The 15,530-nt window shown below is 37.5% G+C and overlaps 1 protein-coding gene across 1 annotated transcript in view; it reads left to right on the forward strand.

The window, feature by feature from the left end:
• Positions 1-14,576, forward strand: part of ACSL1 (acyl-CoA synthetase long chain family member 1) — a 38,080-nt gene extending 23,504 nt beyond the window's left edge. The window contains exons 8-21 of the mRNA XM_014889676.2: positions 319-351; positions 529-580; positions 1,347-1,420; positions 2,181-2,258; positions 4,502-4,636; positions 6,245-6,379; positions 7,123-7,218; positions 8,238-8,310; positions 8,964-9,052; positions 11,337-11,453; positions 11,812-11,955; positions 12,473-12,574; positions 12,671-12,742; positions 12,939-14,576. Coding sequence (XP_014745162.1) covers positions 319-351; positions 529-580; positions 1,347-1,420; positions 2,181-2,258; positions 4,502-4,636; positions 6,245-6,379; positions 7,123-7,218; positions 8,238-8,310; positions 8,964-9,052; positions 11,337-11,453; positions 11,812-11,955; positions 12,473-12,574; positions 12,671-12,742; positions 12,939-13,079 — 1,341 coding nt within the window. The 3' untranslated portion in view covers positions 13,080-14,576. The remainder of the gene's footprint in view (positions 1-318; positions 352-528; positions 581-1,346; positions 1,421-2,180; positions 2,259-4,501; positions 4,637-6,244; positions 6,380-7,122; positions 7,219-8,237; positions 8,311-8,963; positions 9,053-11,336; positions 11,454-11,811; positions 11,956-12,472; positions 12,575-12,670; positions 12,743-12,938) is intronic.
• The last annotated feature ends 954 nt before the right edge of the window (positions 14,577-15,530 follow it).

Raw genomic sequence — 15,530 nt, forward strand, 5'->3', positions numbered from 1 at the left:
AGTTATCGCTTTTGTTTTTGTAGAACATTGTAGTTAATTCCATGTATTTTTGAAATGTAAGAGTAACAAAAGCTTTAAAGCACGTTAAGGAGAGAATCACAGAATGGTCTGGGCTGGAAGGAACCTTAAAGATCATCTGGTTCCCATCCATTCTCCAGCCATGAGCAGGAATTGCTGCACTGATTTGCTAAATAAGTTAAAATGCCTTAACAGAGAGTCTAAATAACGAAGTACTATGGTGTTTAGTAATGTTTGATAAATTTAAAGCAAGAAAGCTACATGCTTATGTCTACATTTTCTCTCTTCTCCTTTCTGTAGGAACTAGGAAGAGCACACAGGCAAAAACCTATGGTAAGTGTGAAACTCGTTCAAGTGACAATGTGAAGCTGGTTAGCATTTTTTAGATCAAATTAGCAAATCTCCCTATCTCCCATAGCTGAGAAGTAACACTAGTGTCCTGATGTTTTGTCCAGGAAAATATTTTTCCTTGCTACCTTAACCATACTAATACTTTCTTAACTCCCGTAGCCTCCAAAGCCAGAAGATCTAGCAGTCATCTGTTTCACCAGTGGAACAACAGGTACCTCATTACACTATATATAATTTATTATTCTGTATGTGAAAAATTAATTCAGAAGCCCTCCTCCTTTTTTTTCCCTCCCAAGATTTCCCCCTCCTGCTGCACCTTTTTGGCAAGTAGTAGCTGGGGTAGTGTTACAGTAAAGTTCCTTTGGATCTTAAATGTTTTTTTCCCATTTATTAATACAGAGTTGCAGTATTGGGGGGTGGAGGTATTATGTTTTTGGGCTTGGAAATAAAAAATTAATTTGTGTTTACATAATAATAAAGGTTTTGCATCAGATTTCAGAGTACCAATTCTTCCATAGTCTTTTTTTATCAGCAAAGTTGTTCCATAGGTCAAATCAACCTTGCTGTAAGAGCAAAACAGACTGTTTAGATGTCACTCACTTGACATTTGTGAAGTTCATACCCACTGGCATGGAACATAAGGAAAGAACACAGCAGCAAGCTACATTTTTAAAACAGATGTGTGAACAGAAATTTATCTGGATTTGGTAGCTGAATCTTCACAGAAGAGTTGAATTTTGAATGAGAAACATATCCAAAAACATGGCAGTTTCTCAAGGCTTTGGGCTCCTTAAATAGTTATAAGACTTCATCACAAACTGATTACTTAACTGTTGCCAGCTGTTCTTGACAGTGTTTTGTTTAATTGATACACAAAGAAATGTATTAATATCAAAGAATGCTATCACATTAGTTTTGCCACTACTACCTTAAGGATCTAAATTTCACTGTTGAATCTTGATGTCCTTCTTCCTTAGGAAACCCTAAAGGAGCTATGATCACTCATCAAAATATAGTCAGCAATGCTTCAGCTTTTGTGAAAACTACAGAGGTAACTGAAAAGATAAACATTGTGGACTTGCTTCAAGGGAAATAATCTCATGAATAGAATAAACATTGAAATCTCTTAACTTTGGTCTTAAGCTTTAGTAAGATCCAAGTGAAAATGTTATTTGACAGCACTCTATGCCCACTAGTCAGAAGTCAGTGTTTACTGGTTATTCTGTCAGAGTCAAGAACTTGACAGATTTCCAACCTGTTCTGATATAGGCAAAGTGATGTAATGATCCTGATGTGAATGTACATTACATTCTGCCATGGGGTTATAGTGTTTCTCATTAGTGCAAGGAGTACTGTTTTTTAAATTAAGCATTGGTTTCACAATTAGCTCATGTAAGGCACTTTTGATGTTAACCTTAGGGTTAAACTGGATAAGTAAACTTCCTAATCTAAGATGAAAGTGTATTTTTTTCAAACCAATAGTATTTTAACCTCTACTGTCCCCCTACCCTCCCAATATATGTAATGGAACTCTGATTTCTATCAGAATTCATTTCTCTTCAGAATGATAAGTTGTAATAATCTGGTTGCTATACTCAACTTTAAAAGATTGTTTCTGCTGTGTGTTTTTACTCGTGCTAGAAAGTCATTGCTGTAATCTTTTTAATGAAAGATGGACAATGCAGCTTCATTACAAACAAAATTAAAGCAGGAGCTGTGGTCTAGAGTTTAGATGCTAGATTTTACTTTTGTGTTTAACTTGGGCAAAATAGAGACTCAATGAGAATTTAAACTTTTGCTAACACTTCCAGAAATCATTTACGCCTTCCACTGATGATGTTCTGATATCATTCCTGCCCCTGGCTCATATGTTTGAGAGAGTTGTTGAGGTAAGCATCTGTTTTGCTAAATTATTGAGAAGCTTACTTTTCTTACAGATTGAGTCTGGGTGAAATATGCTCTTCCTTCTTGACTCTTGTAAATGTGTATGAAAGCTTGAAATAAGGTTCAGGAAAGCAGTGTCCCATAAACAGTACATAGTGAGCACCAGACAATTGGTTTTCGTGCCAAAATAGAAACAGTAATCTTAGAGCTAAGGTTAGTAAGAAACTGGTTTACTAGAACATGAGGCAATCCCTTAGCACACGTACACTGCCTAGAAATTCCCTCCAATATAATTAGTACATTATTAAAAACCCTTGCCATTCTTTAGTCTGCAAACTTCAGAAATAAAGGTGGCATCCTGTTTGTTTACACAAAACTAATTTTAAGTTAAACTTACCATTGCTTCCAAGATATTTCAGTAAAGAGGAGGGGATTTTGTTCCAGTGGAATTTTCTTCCAGGAAACAGAAGTGGCTTTTAAAGCCATTTCAATGACAAATTTTAAGTTCTCTTGGATCACTTGTTTTACCATATAGCAAAATCTGAGGCTTAATTTTTGAGAATGAAAGGGCTGCAGTTGTCTTAATGCTGGCAGTCTTGAAGACCTCTGGGCCCCTTTTGGGTTCTATGCATTTTTGAATGGATGCAATTCCCTTGTGCCTCTACAGTATGTAAGAAGTTCATATATTAATAACTGCAGTTACTGAAGTTGAATTAACACCTCTTCCTCTGGTGAGATTGCTTATACATATATTGAAGGTTTATATCCATGCAAGCATTAAAAGGCATATGAAGCCAGAAATTGTATGACTTCCATTAGGAATCCTAAGTTTTCTACTGAAAGTCTGTGTGTATATAGATACAAAAATGTACATATGAATATGTGTGTGTATATATGTTACAAAGATTCAGAATAGTACACAACTACAGGTGTCTCTGGGCATTCAGCACTTTTTCTTCCTGGTCACTTTGATATCAGTTATGCCTCAGTGTCTGTTTTACTCCCCTGTCTTGCATCAGAGCATACAAGCTCTGTAGCTAACAGCTCTGTTCTTGATTATGCAGTAGAAACAGGATAGGAACTTTCATTTTAAAAGAAAAAATGAAAAGTTTGAATTGCAGTATTCCTTTGTTGGTTGAAGCCTGTACAAAATATGTGGTATAGCTGTATAAGGAAATTAACCAAGGCATTATTGGTAGAGAGGAGGAAAGATTTCTTGCTGTTTGGGGTAGATATGAACACAACTCTGAGAACGAGTCTTTACAGTTGTTTTGAAGTTGATGTTTCCTTGATTTTGACATCATATGAGAGTTAGAGGGTCAGTGAACTTGACAAATATGTTCCCACCTAGTAAAGGCAGTTGCTGCTCAGTCCTTATGGACTGATATATTTGCTGCTTTTAGCAGATGGTGGCAAAATATAGGTGGAAGGGGAAAGTGACACTTTAGCATGTCTCATGCAGCAAATACGAGGATGGATAGTAGGGAATTAAGGAGTAGGTGTTACAGAGGAAGCAGAAGAAATAAAAGGAGGTAGGTATAAGCACAAGGAGAGGAGAGATGTTAAAAGTAAAGGAAAATAAAGGGAGGTGTGTAAGGTAGGTGGTGAAGCTTCTTGTCTTCTAGCTTCCAGACAGAAAATACAGAACACAACAGGATTAAGTCTGCCTACCTTCGTATAGGTCTGAAGTGATGGAGAAATAAGCTCTGGCTCTGCTTGAATCTTCTAAAGACCATTTTGATCACCTAAGAACAAGTCCTCTGCTCACATCAGTCCTGTGAAATGAGAAGGAAAACCAGAGTGCAAGGAGTGGAAATGAAGTAGCATAAGGCAGAAAATACTCACTGCCTGAGTAAATAGCATGTGCCAGCTATAAATACAGAATTTCTAGGTATAAAGCAGGGGACAAACAAGTCAAGTATTTTAAAATAAGCTTGCTAAATATTTCAAATGGAGAAGTTCTTTTCAGTCTTTTGCTACCTCTTGAGTCACTGGCATTGCCTTATTTGACCAACTGCCCTTTTTGAATAGAGGCTTTTGTGCTAAGCTTGAAAGTCTGGTTTGTGTACACCAGATGTCTTGCTATTTGGTCTTTCTAGTGCCATCTTAGAGTGTGAGAATGCTGCAAAACTAGTCCCGAAGTTGAGAGGATTTAAGGTTGATCTAAACTGCTAAGGACTGTCATACATATAGAGCTGGAACACATTGTACCTCTTGTGTTTTCAGAGTGTTTACTTTTTTCTAACAGTGTGTTGTTCTGTGCCATGGAGCCCGGATAGGATTCTTTCAAGGGGATATCAGACTACTCATGGATGACCTAAAAACACTGCAGCCAACTGTATTTCCTGTAGTACCAAGACTGTTGAACAGAATGTTTGACAAGGTAAGTCTACAGGCATGACTGCAGGCTTTTAAGAGACTCCATGAAGTTTGTGCTGCCAGAGTAGGAGTAACTCCTGTGCCTGAGATATTAAATTGGCATGCTAACAAATGTGTGTTTCTCTAAAAGAGAGCTGAAAGTGCAGGGACTAGTACTGGTTGCATCAAACACTTTCAGGCAGCAAATACTAGTGTTGAAAAATCTGACTAGGGGACTTGATTCTCTCTCTTGATTAATGACTTAATGTTTTGCTCTGAGCAAGTTATTAAAGTCTAGTCTACAACATGAAAATGAGGCTTGGCATCTACATGCCACACTTTTAGCATCTGACTCATGGAGTGGAATTTGCAAAGCAAGGTCAGGTGTTTGCCTATGTTTGCATGAACACATAGAAATTTCCTACACAGAAGCCAGTGTGTCCTAGCTGGGAGAACTGTAAACCAGCCAGCTGGGAGTGCTGGGGAGAAGGTGTCTGTAGCCCCACTCTCCTGTGTGTGCTTCTTGCCTGCATAGGGTCATCTGAGATGGGAATTTGAAAGTAGATTATTTCTTAAACTTCAGATTTTATTTGGACTTTTGCATATGGGTGACTGATTTCTTTTAGCATACAGCCAGGGGAGCTAAAGGATATAATAAATCCTATGACTGCTAAAGAAATGGCAGAACTGTGTATGCTGTCTTAGCCAGGACATTTCTCTGATCATGAGGCTGGAGGAACACCAAGTAACATAAGGTTCTGTTTGCCTCAGGAGCAAATAGTGCAACTGGAATCCATTTGGAGGGGAGTAAATCCTGAGACCAGCTTTTAGTTCTTAAAATGTAGCTCCTTATTCTGCTCACATTCTCTACTGGAATTTGAGAAGCAGAGTCAAAGCTTGGGACTTTGTTCTCATGATTTCCTCTTGCTTGTTTAGTCTGGTGCCCTGAGGCTTCCACCGTTTCAACCTCACCCACCCTTGCAATAACCTAGCATGTGAAACCAGCAGGTTGATGAATTGTTGTGGCATGGGGACATAATGCTGCAGTCTGCATGCTTTCAGTCATAATGCCAAGTCTTCCTCTTTCCAGATGAATATACTAATGTGTGGGTTGCTGTTGAGTCTGCTCTCTGGCTTCCTGAGAACAACTACAAGGAGCCTTTGAAAAGTGATCTAAAGTGCAAATGTGCATATGCAAGACAGATCTTCATTTGGAGTTTCTGAAGTGACCTGCATGTCCTCACAACACTATGTTACATTATGTATTATAATAGGATTCTTTTCAGAAAATGCTGAGGATTTTGCTCAGTTTGAATTTTGATGATACTAGAATAGAGAAGTAAACCATCCATTTTAATTCATATATTTTAATAAAGAAATTATGCATTGAAACAACATCACACAGTTTGATGGATATCAAGAATTAGTTAAGTGCTGATTTCAGCTCTTGAACTGAGGTCAAAATAAAAATGCACAAGTGTTTCATACTAGAATTAACATGCTTATCAGAGGTTGTTTTAATTTAAGTTTGTTTTATTTATTTTCACTGTTAAGAGTCTCTATGCATGCATATATAAGAAAAAGGGAATGGTAGTCTATGAGGATTCTAACCATAGTTCATGTTTCTTAATAGATTTTTGGGCAGGCAGATACTTCATTAAAGAGGTGGCTGCTGGAGTTTGCTTCCAAGAGGAAAGAAGCAGAACTCAGAAGTGGTATAGTTAGAAATAACAGTTTCTGGGATAAAGTCATCTTCCGTAAAATACAGGTATGCTTGAAACCTCTAAGTTAAACTTTGCAACTGTTGAATTGTATACAAATAGTTATAATCTGGTATGGCTTTTTCACTGAGTTAAGACTACCTGGCTACTCAGAGCAAAAATCAGAGCTGTCTTTTTATTTTCAACCTCATTTTTTCAATTCCCTTAGTTCTCATAGTATCAGCTAACTGTGTTAAGGAAGTCACTCTGAAACAGTCTGGTGCTTCTCTTTTACCACTTTGAAAGCAAACATTGTCCTTCTGAAGGAAGAATGCTAAGTATGACACAGTGCCACCTGTAGCCCCCACTGTCTTCTCCCTGTTGGTCACTAGTAAGTCATGCCTGCTATTATATCTGATACTCATTTGCTATGGCCTTAACCTTGGCTGTACAACATGCCCATGTGGCTGCTTTTTATAGCATTCAGGATGTATGAGAAACTGATACAAGGCAGTTAAAAATAAAGCCATTGCTGTAAGGCCATGGCTTAAGCTCTCTTGCAGAGTCTGCATTGCAGTGACACCATGTACAGATACTGTATGTTCGAGAGTCCATATCTTCCAGCCGTTAATAGACTAAAAACACTGCAAGAAAAACAGCTTGCCATAGCAGGACTAAACTCTTACTCTCTAACATTTGTGGGTGGCACTGTAGGTGAGCAGTGGCTAAGGGTGTCAAAGAAGATGACTCTAGAAATGCTGGAAATTTCTAAAATGCTTTTGGTGTCCACAGTATCTTGTGTCTGTTGTAGGCAAGTTTGGGAGGAAGAGTAAAGCTGATGGTTACAGGAGCAGCACCTGTGTCTGCAAGTGTACTGACCTTCCTAAGAACAGCTCTTGGCTGTCAGGTGAGTTGTTTGGCCTTAGTCCTACACCCTAAATATTTTAACACTTGGCTCCAGCTTTATTAGAGCTGTTCTAGTGCTCTGATTATATGGATAACTCTTTCTAGTATTCTTGGGGACTATACAAGTGCATGCTCTTTTCCTGAGTTTCTTTCAGTCCCCTGAAATTTCTGTATTCATCCCAAAGTCTTAACTGAAGCAACCAGCTGACCTATCTTAGAGAAGATTTTTTTCATGGGCTGTAGTAAGCAGTAAATTACCTACTTTATTGAAGTTTCTGGAATTTGCCTTGCTTACAGAAGTACTTGTAACTCCTGTAGAAAATCTAATAAACAATGTGGTAATATTGTAGTGTTGCTGTTTTGAAGATGATGCTGACTGGGGTGAATCAAATTGCACACGTTGCATTCATCTTCAGAGCCTCTTCAAAGTATATGCTTTTGGAGGTAAAATTTGAACAACAATGGCGTAGAATAGAACAAATGTGTTGAAATTAAATAAATTTCAAGGATAGAAAACAAAAATGCTCTAAAATACCAGGCTTCCATAATTTCTTGAAGTTTTGCAGTGGTGTGCTGGTGTAACTGCATTTTACACAGAAAAGGGAAGCCTGTCTTGTGTATAGCAATCACAGAGCTGTGATGGAGCATAGGGATTCCATTTCTGTCTGTCTCAGACAAAGCTATTTTTAAATTATGTGAATGAAGTCACTACTAGTTCTTCATTTCTTTCTTGCTTCTTCTGCTGTTTCTGTTTTAATCTAAACAGGTGTCACATGCTGTGTGAAACTTTTGAGTAAATATTGGCAATGAAGGTGGAATATTAGTACTTAAAATTGTGTTTTGTGATGAAACTAATACTGCAGGGTTTTTTTAGAAGGTGCTGAGGGTTTTGGTACGTTCAAATTTAAATAATTAAAATTAAAAAATTAATTGCATTTTAATGAAGAAACTTTGTGTTGAAAAGTAATGATTATAGATTATATATATAATCTTAGATTATATTTTGATTTCACCTTCTAGTTCTATGAAGGTTATGGACAGACTGAATGCACAGCTGGATGCTCTCTGTCATTGCCTGGTGACTGGACAGCAGGTATTATGTTCAGCTGTCTACCTGTCTCCTAAATTTTAGGATTACGGACATTTTTAGAGGTCCTTGATCACTTTATTTGATCTCCACTAACATCTATCACTGGTTTTCTTCAAGTGAAATAAAAGTTTTTAAGGGATCCATTGACATTTCTATTCCTAAATAGCTATGAACATTCAGTAATTCAGACTTCTAATAGGATTTGTTCTTGTAAGTTGAAATTCCTTTAGGAGAAGGGAGGTTATAGTATTAACCCTTGTAGTGTCTATCAGACATAAATCTTCTGTGCATAAAGGCAATGCTGGAAATACAAATGGCATTTTTTGGTGTTGTAACAGCTGAGGGAAGTGAAAACTCTTGATTCCATCTCTAGCTCCCTAACTGAAATAATATTGCTAATAGAAATTGTAGTGGGACTTCTGCTACTTAAATATGTCTGTAGAATGAGGATCCTGATTATAAAAAAAAAGTAAGCCTGAGTACATGGTTCAGCTTGTAACATTCTTAGGGATATCTGAGAATTTAATGTTTCAGTCCTGGCACATTTAAGCTACCAGAAATCAGTTTTCAATCTTTTGTTAGTGTGTAAGCAGCTTATTTTTTTCAGTATCTGACTAAAAAGCATCAGGCTATTGAAGTGTTACTCTATTTAATAGGTCATGTTGGAGCACCAATGCCATGCAATATCATCAAGCTTGTTGATGTACAAGAAATGAATTACTTGGCTGCCAAAGGAGAGGGTGAGGTAAGTAATTTCACAAAGTCAATATGAGCCTCTTGGGAAATTTTGGAAAATGTTACTTTTTTTTTTTTTGTTCCTGAAATAACTGAGTTTAGTAAAAGTGCTAAACATGGCCTGCTACCTAAAATCTAAGATGCCTACATGCAATACCAGTTAATGATTTGCAGAAGCAAACCAGGAAATAGTATATGGAAGGGGAGAAGGAAGAGCTTACATAATAATGTTATCTCACAGGTTAACAGATGGTTATATGACCATACATAAGGTTGTATGACCAAGGCAACATCTTCCAGCTGTGGAACAGCTGGGAAGTGGGCTTCCCTCCCACTCCACTTCCAAGGGCCAGAGAACAGCTGATGCATATAGCCAGTTACTCAGCTTGTGATGTGTGAGCTGAGGTAATTTAAAGTGGCTGGAGACTTCTAAGAGAAATGGAGATAAAGTGCCATGAAGGTTGCTGATAATTTGTGATGCATGCCTGCACGTTTTTCTGAGCTATTTTTATGCAGTCTGTACAAACTGAACATGGATGTTTTACAAATTGCATTTTGAGGACTCGGCTTTATATGTGATGCTATATGCTGTTTTTAAAATATTTTTTCGAAGTATATACAGATTTAACTTTGTATATACTTTGAACAGATGTTCATGTAGTAATTTATTTTCCCCAAGCCTCAAAAGCAGATTAACTGTGGTGTCTTTCATGTGCTTTCAAGAGGCTGTGGGGGCAGCTGGGGAAGCGAGAAATTAAAAGTAGCTTAAGCAAGTAACTAATTTGTGGCTACAAAGATTTATAATCTTTGTTTTGGTTTAATTTGCATGAGACTAGAGACAAATCATTGGGCTTTAACTCCCAGAAATGTTCAAGGATTTACTTGGTCTTGGTGGTGGAAAACTGCTTGCAGGTGAAGAAAAATGTCAAAATTCTTCTATCTTGCATATGACTCCATATTTAATCTTCATCAGCAATTTCTGCTTCACTTGCAGTATGTTCTTAAAGCTTGGTCTGCTAGAGGAACTGACTTATAATGAGAAATAGTTAAATAGTTCAAAAAAAACCTGCTGAAAGTGTTTTGCTTGTGCTTAATGTGAAAATTTGCTGCATTAGGAATTACTTTAGACTTTAATAAAAATGATAGCCCCTTAATATATCAGGTGCCATCTTAGTCTTTCAGGCCTAACTTCCTCAGTATAAACTATTCTAAACATAACAAAAAGGTATGGTAACTTGCTTCACAGAACTCAAAGCCCATGGCTGTGGAATTGGCTCTGTTTATCCATTTGCCTAACATAAATATTCTTTCTAATTTTCTGCTTTTCATCTGGGTTAAATATTTCTACTCTCTCCTGAGAGTAAGCTTGCAATATTCTCTGCTCTGTCAGCCTTGCTTTTCACTTTTGCCAGTCAAGAAGAAATTTGTGACTCGAATTATATATAAGCATATGCAGATGAGGTCTTGGTGCCAGCTAGGAGGATACAGATAAATGGTTGGCTGTCTCTACTGGGAAAAGCTGTCACCTACTGCCTTCCTGTGATCTTAGGAGCTGTGAAAAATTAACGTTTAGATTAGCTAGTTTTTGACTTGACTGGGACATAGAGTTCTCTTTTATTCATATCCTTCCAGATAAGGTCTGTTTTAGAACAGAAATTATTTGCTTTGTGAAAGATGACTTTGGTTTTGTCCCAAATTTGGTACTGTTCTCATCAGAACCCTCACTAACACTCTGATCTCCCTCCTATTGACAACATCTCATGTTCATTGTATTGTAGTTCACTAGCATGCTGGGTATGCACTGAAAGTTTTTCAATAATCAATTGCTGAACTACATTGGTGATTCCCTCTAGACTAATTTTTGGACAACAAATGTGCCGTTGGCTTGATACACAACTTTTTTTTTTCTCCACTAGTTTTAGCACAATGCCCCTGTTCTTTACCAAAGGTGAAATGAACATGTTGCCAGAGTGAGAGTATTTTTGGATCTAGCAGAAATTTTTTCACATAAATAAGTAAAAAACAAACTTCTTCTGATCAGTTCCAATTACTCAAATACTGGGTAGGAACACTGCTTGACTGGAAGAGAATAGATCCTTCCAATTGCTTCTTATATTTCATACCAGTGGAAGATGTTAAATCTCCAAAACTATGAGTAGAATTTCCTGTACAAACACGAACTTCCTTTTACGTTTTTAATGGGGGTTAAGAACCACTGGAGAAAGCAATCACTACTGTCAACAAATGCTAACTTTCCTTCATTGTAGCATATATTAACAAATGACTCTTTTCAGGTGTGTATTAAAGGGGTGAATGTATTTCGTGGCTATTTGAAAGATCCAGAAAAAACAGCAGAGGCTCTGGACAAAGATGGCTGGCTTCACACAGGAGATATTGGGAAATGGCTACCAGTAAGTACACTTACATAGCTGGAATGATACTTTTATAGTTATTAGCAGAAATTTAATAAATATATTAGAAAATATTTGGTATTGAACAGAATTACGTAGGTGAAAGACAGGAATTTGTGGATAATCACTGTTGTAGCTGAATCTGTGTGCCTGGGCCTTAAAAGTATTGACAGTGCCAGTCTTGAGGTTTTCCCCAGTTTAAATTAGATGGATACATTATCTATTTTCTAACTTTCTTAGTTTGTCAGTTCTCTGGCTCTAGCACAATTTTACTGTGCCAGTGTGCCATGCCTAAGGTGTGTAGATTGGTTTTTCACTTGAAGTGCATCCTCTGAGTGAAAGTTATTTCTGTCAACAGAATGGTACATTGAAGATCATTGACCGGAAAAAACACATATTTAAACTAGCCCAGGGAGAGTACATAGCACCAGAGAAAATAGAGAATGTGTATCTGAGATGTGAAGCTGTTGCACAGGTGTTTGTCCATGGAGAGAGCTTGCAGGTAAGCATTTTCCTGGTAATTTTAAAAATTAATGCAAAAGGAGACTGCATAAAAGCCTTCCTTTCTTCCTTCACCCCACCCCAAACTTTGGGACTGAAATTTAAATTTTATTGTAAGTTTTTCATTATGCATTTTGGATTCTGATTGGATTCCAGCAGTTACATAGCATGTTTCTGGATTTAGTTTCACACAAGGTAGTGGAGATGAACTAATTTGCATATTAATGACTTTATATGAATTGCTAACAGTGTGCAGTGGGAAAAACCCAAACAAACAAAAATCAAGACAGAAAACCCCACGCACACCAAGAAAGAACGTGGATATCTTGAGGGTTTTCAAGTGTAAAGAGAAATGTGGGTTTTAATTCTTTGTTCAGCTTCTGAACTGAATTTCCCATGTTCAGGTAGCAGAAAGGTGCTGACTTTACAGCAGGATCAGAAATGCTCCCCAAAGAAACATGTAGGAAATAAAGTATTTGCTTAGGAATTTTTGTCAAGCTTTCTTCCTTTTTTTTTAGGCCTTCTTAGTAGGTGTTGTGGTACCCGATCCTGATGCTCTGCACACTTGGGCCAAGAAAAAGGGATTTGAAGGCTCCTATCAAGAGCTATGCAGAAACAAGGTAAGGCATATCTAACTGAACAGTTAGCTGTTCTGCATCAACTTTTTCAATGCTTATGGAAGCATGAAGCTATACAATGTTTCTCTATATCCACAGGATGTAAAAAAATGCATTCTGGAGGACATGGTTAGAATTGGGAAAGAGTCTGGTTTGAAGTCATTTGAACAGGTATGATCTTATGAGAACCAAATACCTAACTCTTTAAACTTCTCAACACCAATATGATCTGATTCTCCAGAAACTGCTTTTAATTTGTCTGGAAAATGTCTCAAGTGACAGGCTTTGTCATGATGTCTGGGCAAGTTTTTAATAGTCTTGTCTATTTCAAGGAATACAGCTTGACTAGTAACTTTTTATTTTCCAGGTGAAAGATATTGTCCTGCACACTGAAATGTTTTCTATTGAAAACGGCCTGTTGACACCAACACTGAAGGCAAAGAGACCAGAACTGCGAAAATACTTCCAGTCACAGATAGATGAACTCTATGCTAATGCCAAAATGTAACTGTGAATGGAATGGGGAAAGTGGCACATGTCTGTCTACTGTTGGCCTTCATATCTGTATTTTGACTACAGCAAAAATAGGGAAGGAAACTGTGCAATCATTAACTTGTACAAAAATGGGTACTTGCCATAGGAACATTGAAGAAATGGAACACTGCCTTACTGTCAAGTTGTGTTGCATACTGTTTTTATGGTGACCTACAATTTCCAAAAAGAGCCTTAACTATAAATGATAACTATATGTAAGTTATTTAATATTTCCTTGGTCAAAAATGGGACTCCACCTTTACCAAGGAGCTAAGGTTTTATTGCCAGCATGTTTGCTGTCTGCAGTGTGTTTTGCAGTTGTCAATTCCACAAAGGATTTGACAGCTTTGAAAATGCCTCTAAGTATCTTGCATCCTCAGAAAAATTACTTAAGCTGTTCAAAAAAAAACCCCATCACCCAACCACCAAAAACCCCAGACCCTTACCGTTTGCATAGCTGGTATCACATCTTTTGTTAGTCCCAGTATTAACCGGGGCAAGGCATCTGAGCTGTATCTCCCTTCTACATCTGCAGCCAGTTATGGGATGTACTTCTATAAGGTAGAAGTCAGCACTCCACACAAAGAAGACTGATGAATAGAACTTCCTCAAAGTCTGCGTATGGTGGTTCTGCACTGTGTGGATGCAGTTCATTCAGCAAGTGTAGCCTCTGCTACATTAGCATGATTCTGGAGTGGTGCCAGCCCTGCAAATGAGCAGATCCCAACTCTGGCAAGAACACTAGAGACCTAAAAACCGAATCAAGAGGCTGGGCTATGATAACAGTCAGGGTAAACATTGCATCTGTACCAGACACTTGTTTCCCTGTCATGAACTTGTATTTAAAATGCATTTTATAAAAATGTGCCAGACCCTCTGTAAGTGGAAGAACTTCTGACATAACCTCTGTTTTCTGTGCTTTATGTATGAGCCACTGAGTACTCTTCACTGAATAGCAAAATAGGTCAGGTAGAATGTTTTTGCCTGATGCTTTGCAGCAATTGGAATTATTTATACATGCCAACAGAACTGTGCGTTGGCCCAGGATAGGTATTTGTTCAGGGATAAAAACCTAATTCCCAGATAAATTGCAAAATAATAACTAGCTATCTTTTGTTTGAAAAATCAGCAGAAATAAGCCTTATTACAGCATAAGTCTTTTGCTATCCTTAACAGAGTTGGTTTTGCATTAACATTCATTGCTGTTTTTTGAAAACATGGATATATGTAAAATACAAGCACAACAAGGTTTGCACTAAGATTTGTGTGTGATTGTAATGCACTACTCTGTAGCATAATTTCATATGTGTATGCAATTCAGGTACACAAATCCAAGTCAACTGTTAGAGCAGTAGTTTGTTACATTGAAATTCAAATGTTTGCTTAGTGTTGGCTATTTCTATGTTTTATAAAACCAAAACAATTTTCAAAACCAATGAAGGAAACCAAAATAAATATTTCTGCATTTCAATGCTGTGATGTGTTTGTTTATCAAGGAAAAATGCTGCTGATTAACAAGCCCAGGTGCTATTCTAACTGACAAGCTGTAAAACTCCACTGCTACAGCCATACTAAATGCAGTATAAAGGCTGGTTGTTTACACTTTTACTTCTGGAAAGTGACTTTTTATGTTTAAGGTGTTGGCCAATATTTGTAAGAAGAATGTTGTTGTATGTAACGTGCTCTTTCAGTACATTACTAAACAAGTAAATCTTTAATATTTTGTCTTTTCCTGACAGTTGTGTTCTTACCGTTATCTCAAATGACTTACCTGAAATGTGGAGTTTTCTGAAACTCTAACTGTGGGTGGTAGTGGGTTTCCTTATTCCTGCCCTCACACCATGCATTTGGCTTGAATCAGGGGTATGGTTTGAGAGATTTCAGGGGCAAAGTTACCAGACTGGGGTAGAGGAAGGACCACCACCTGCACATGTGCATATAGATGTCAGTGCAAGATACTAAGCAAACTGTAGAGTTTCTCCTCTTTAAGTAATTTTGTACGTTCCTTGATACATTTCTTCCATACTGAAGGAAACCTAAACCAAATTTGTCACTTATTTGTTAACATACTCAAATCTGAGTTATGCTGCTTAGAAAGGCAGGGAACTGTCACTACACATCTCCTATGGGCGATAGCTGACAGATGGATGAGAACTGGATATAAGGTTTATGTTCTTAACAACATTCTATTGAAGAAACCTTTCTGGAAAAGCCATCTATCACTACAGAAACAAATTTGTACTGTCTTATTTGTAGCTCATGGGGCTGGGTGCTCGAACTCACTTACCACCTCTGAAGCCTGAAGTGATTCTTTCACTGTTTTAGCTTATTTGTCTGGCTAAAGCCAAAGGGCTGTGTAAGGGTGTGAGTGTCACTACTGCCAGTGGGTGAGGTGTGGCCTCCAACCGACTGGACTTAACAAATT

The sequence above is a fragment of the Sturnus vulgaris genome, chromosome 4, assembly GCF_052056855.1.
Source record: "Sturnus vulgaris isolate bStuVul1 chromosome 4, bStuVul1.hap1, whole genome shotgun sequence".
Classification (NCBI taxonomy): domain Eukaryota; kingdom Metazoa; phylum Chordata; class Aves; order Passeriformes; family Sturnidae; genus Sturnus; species Sturnus vulgaris.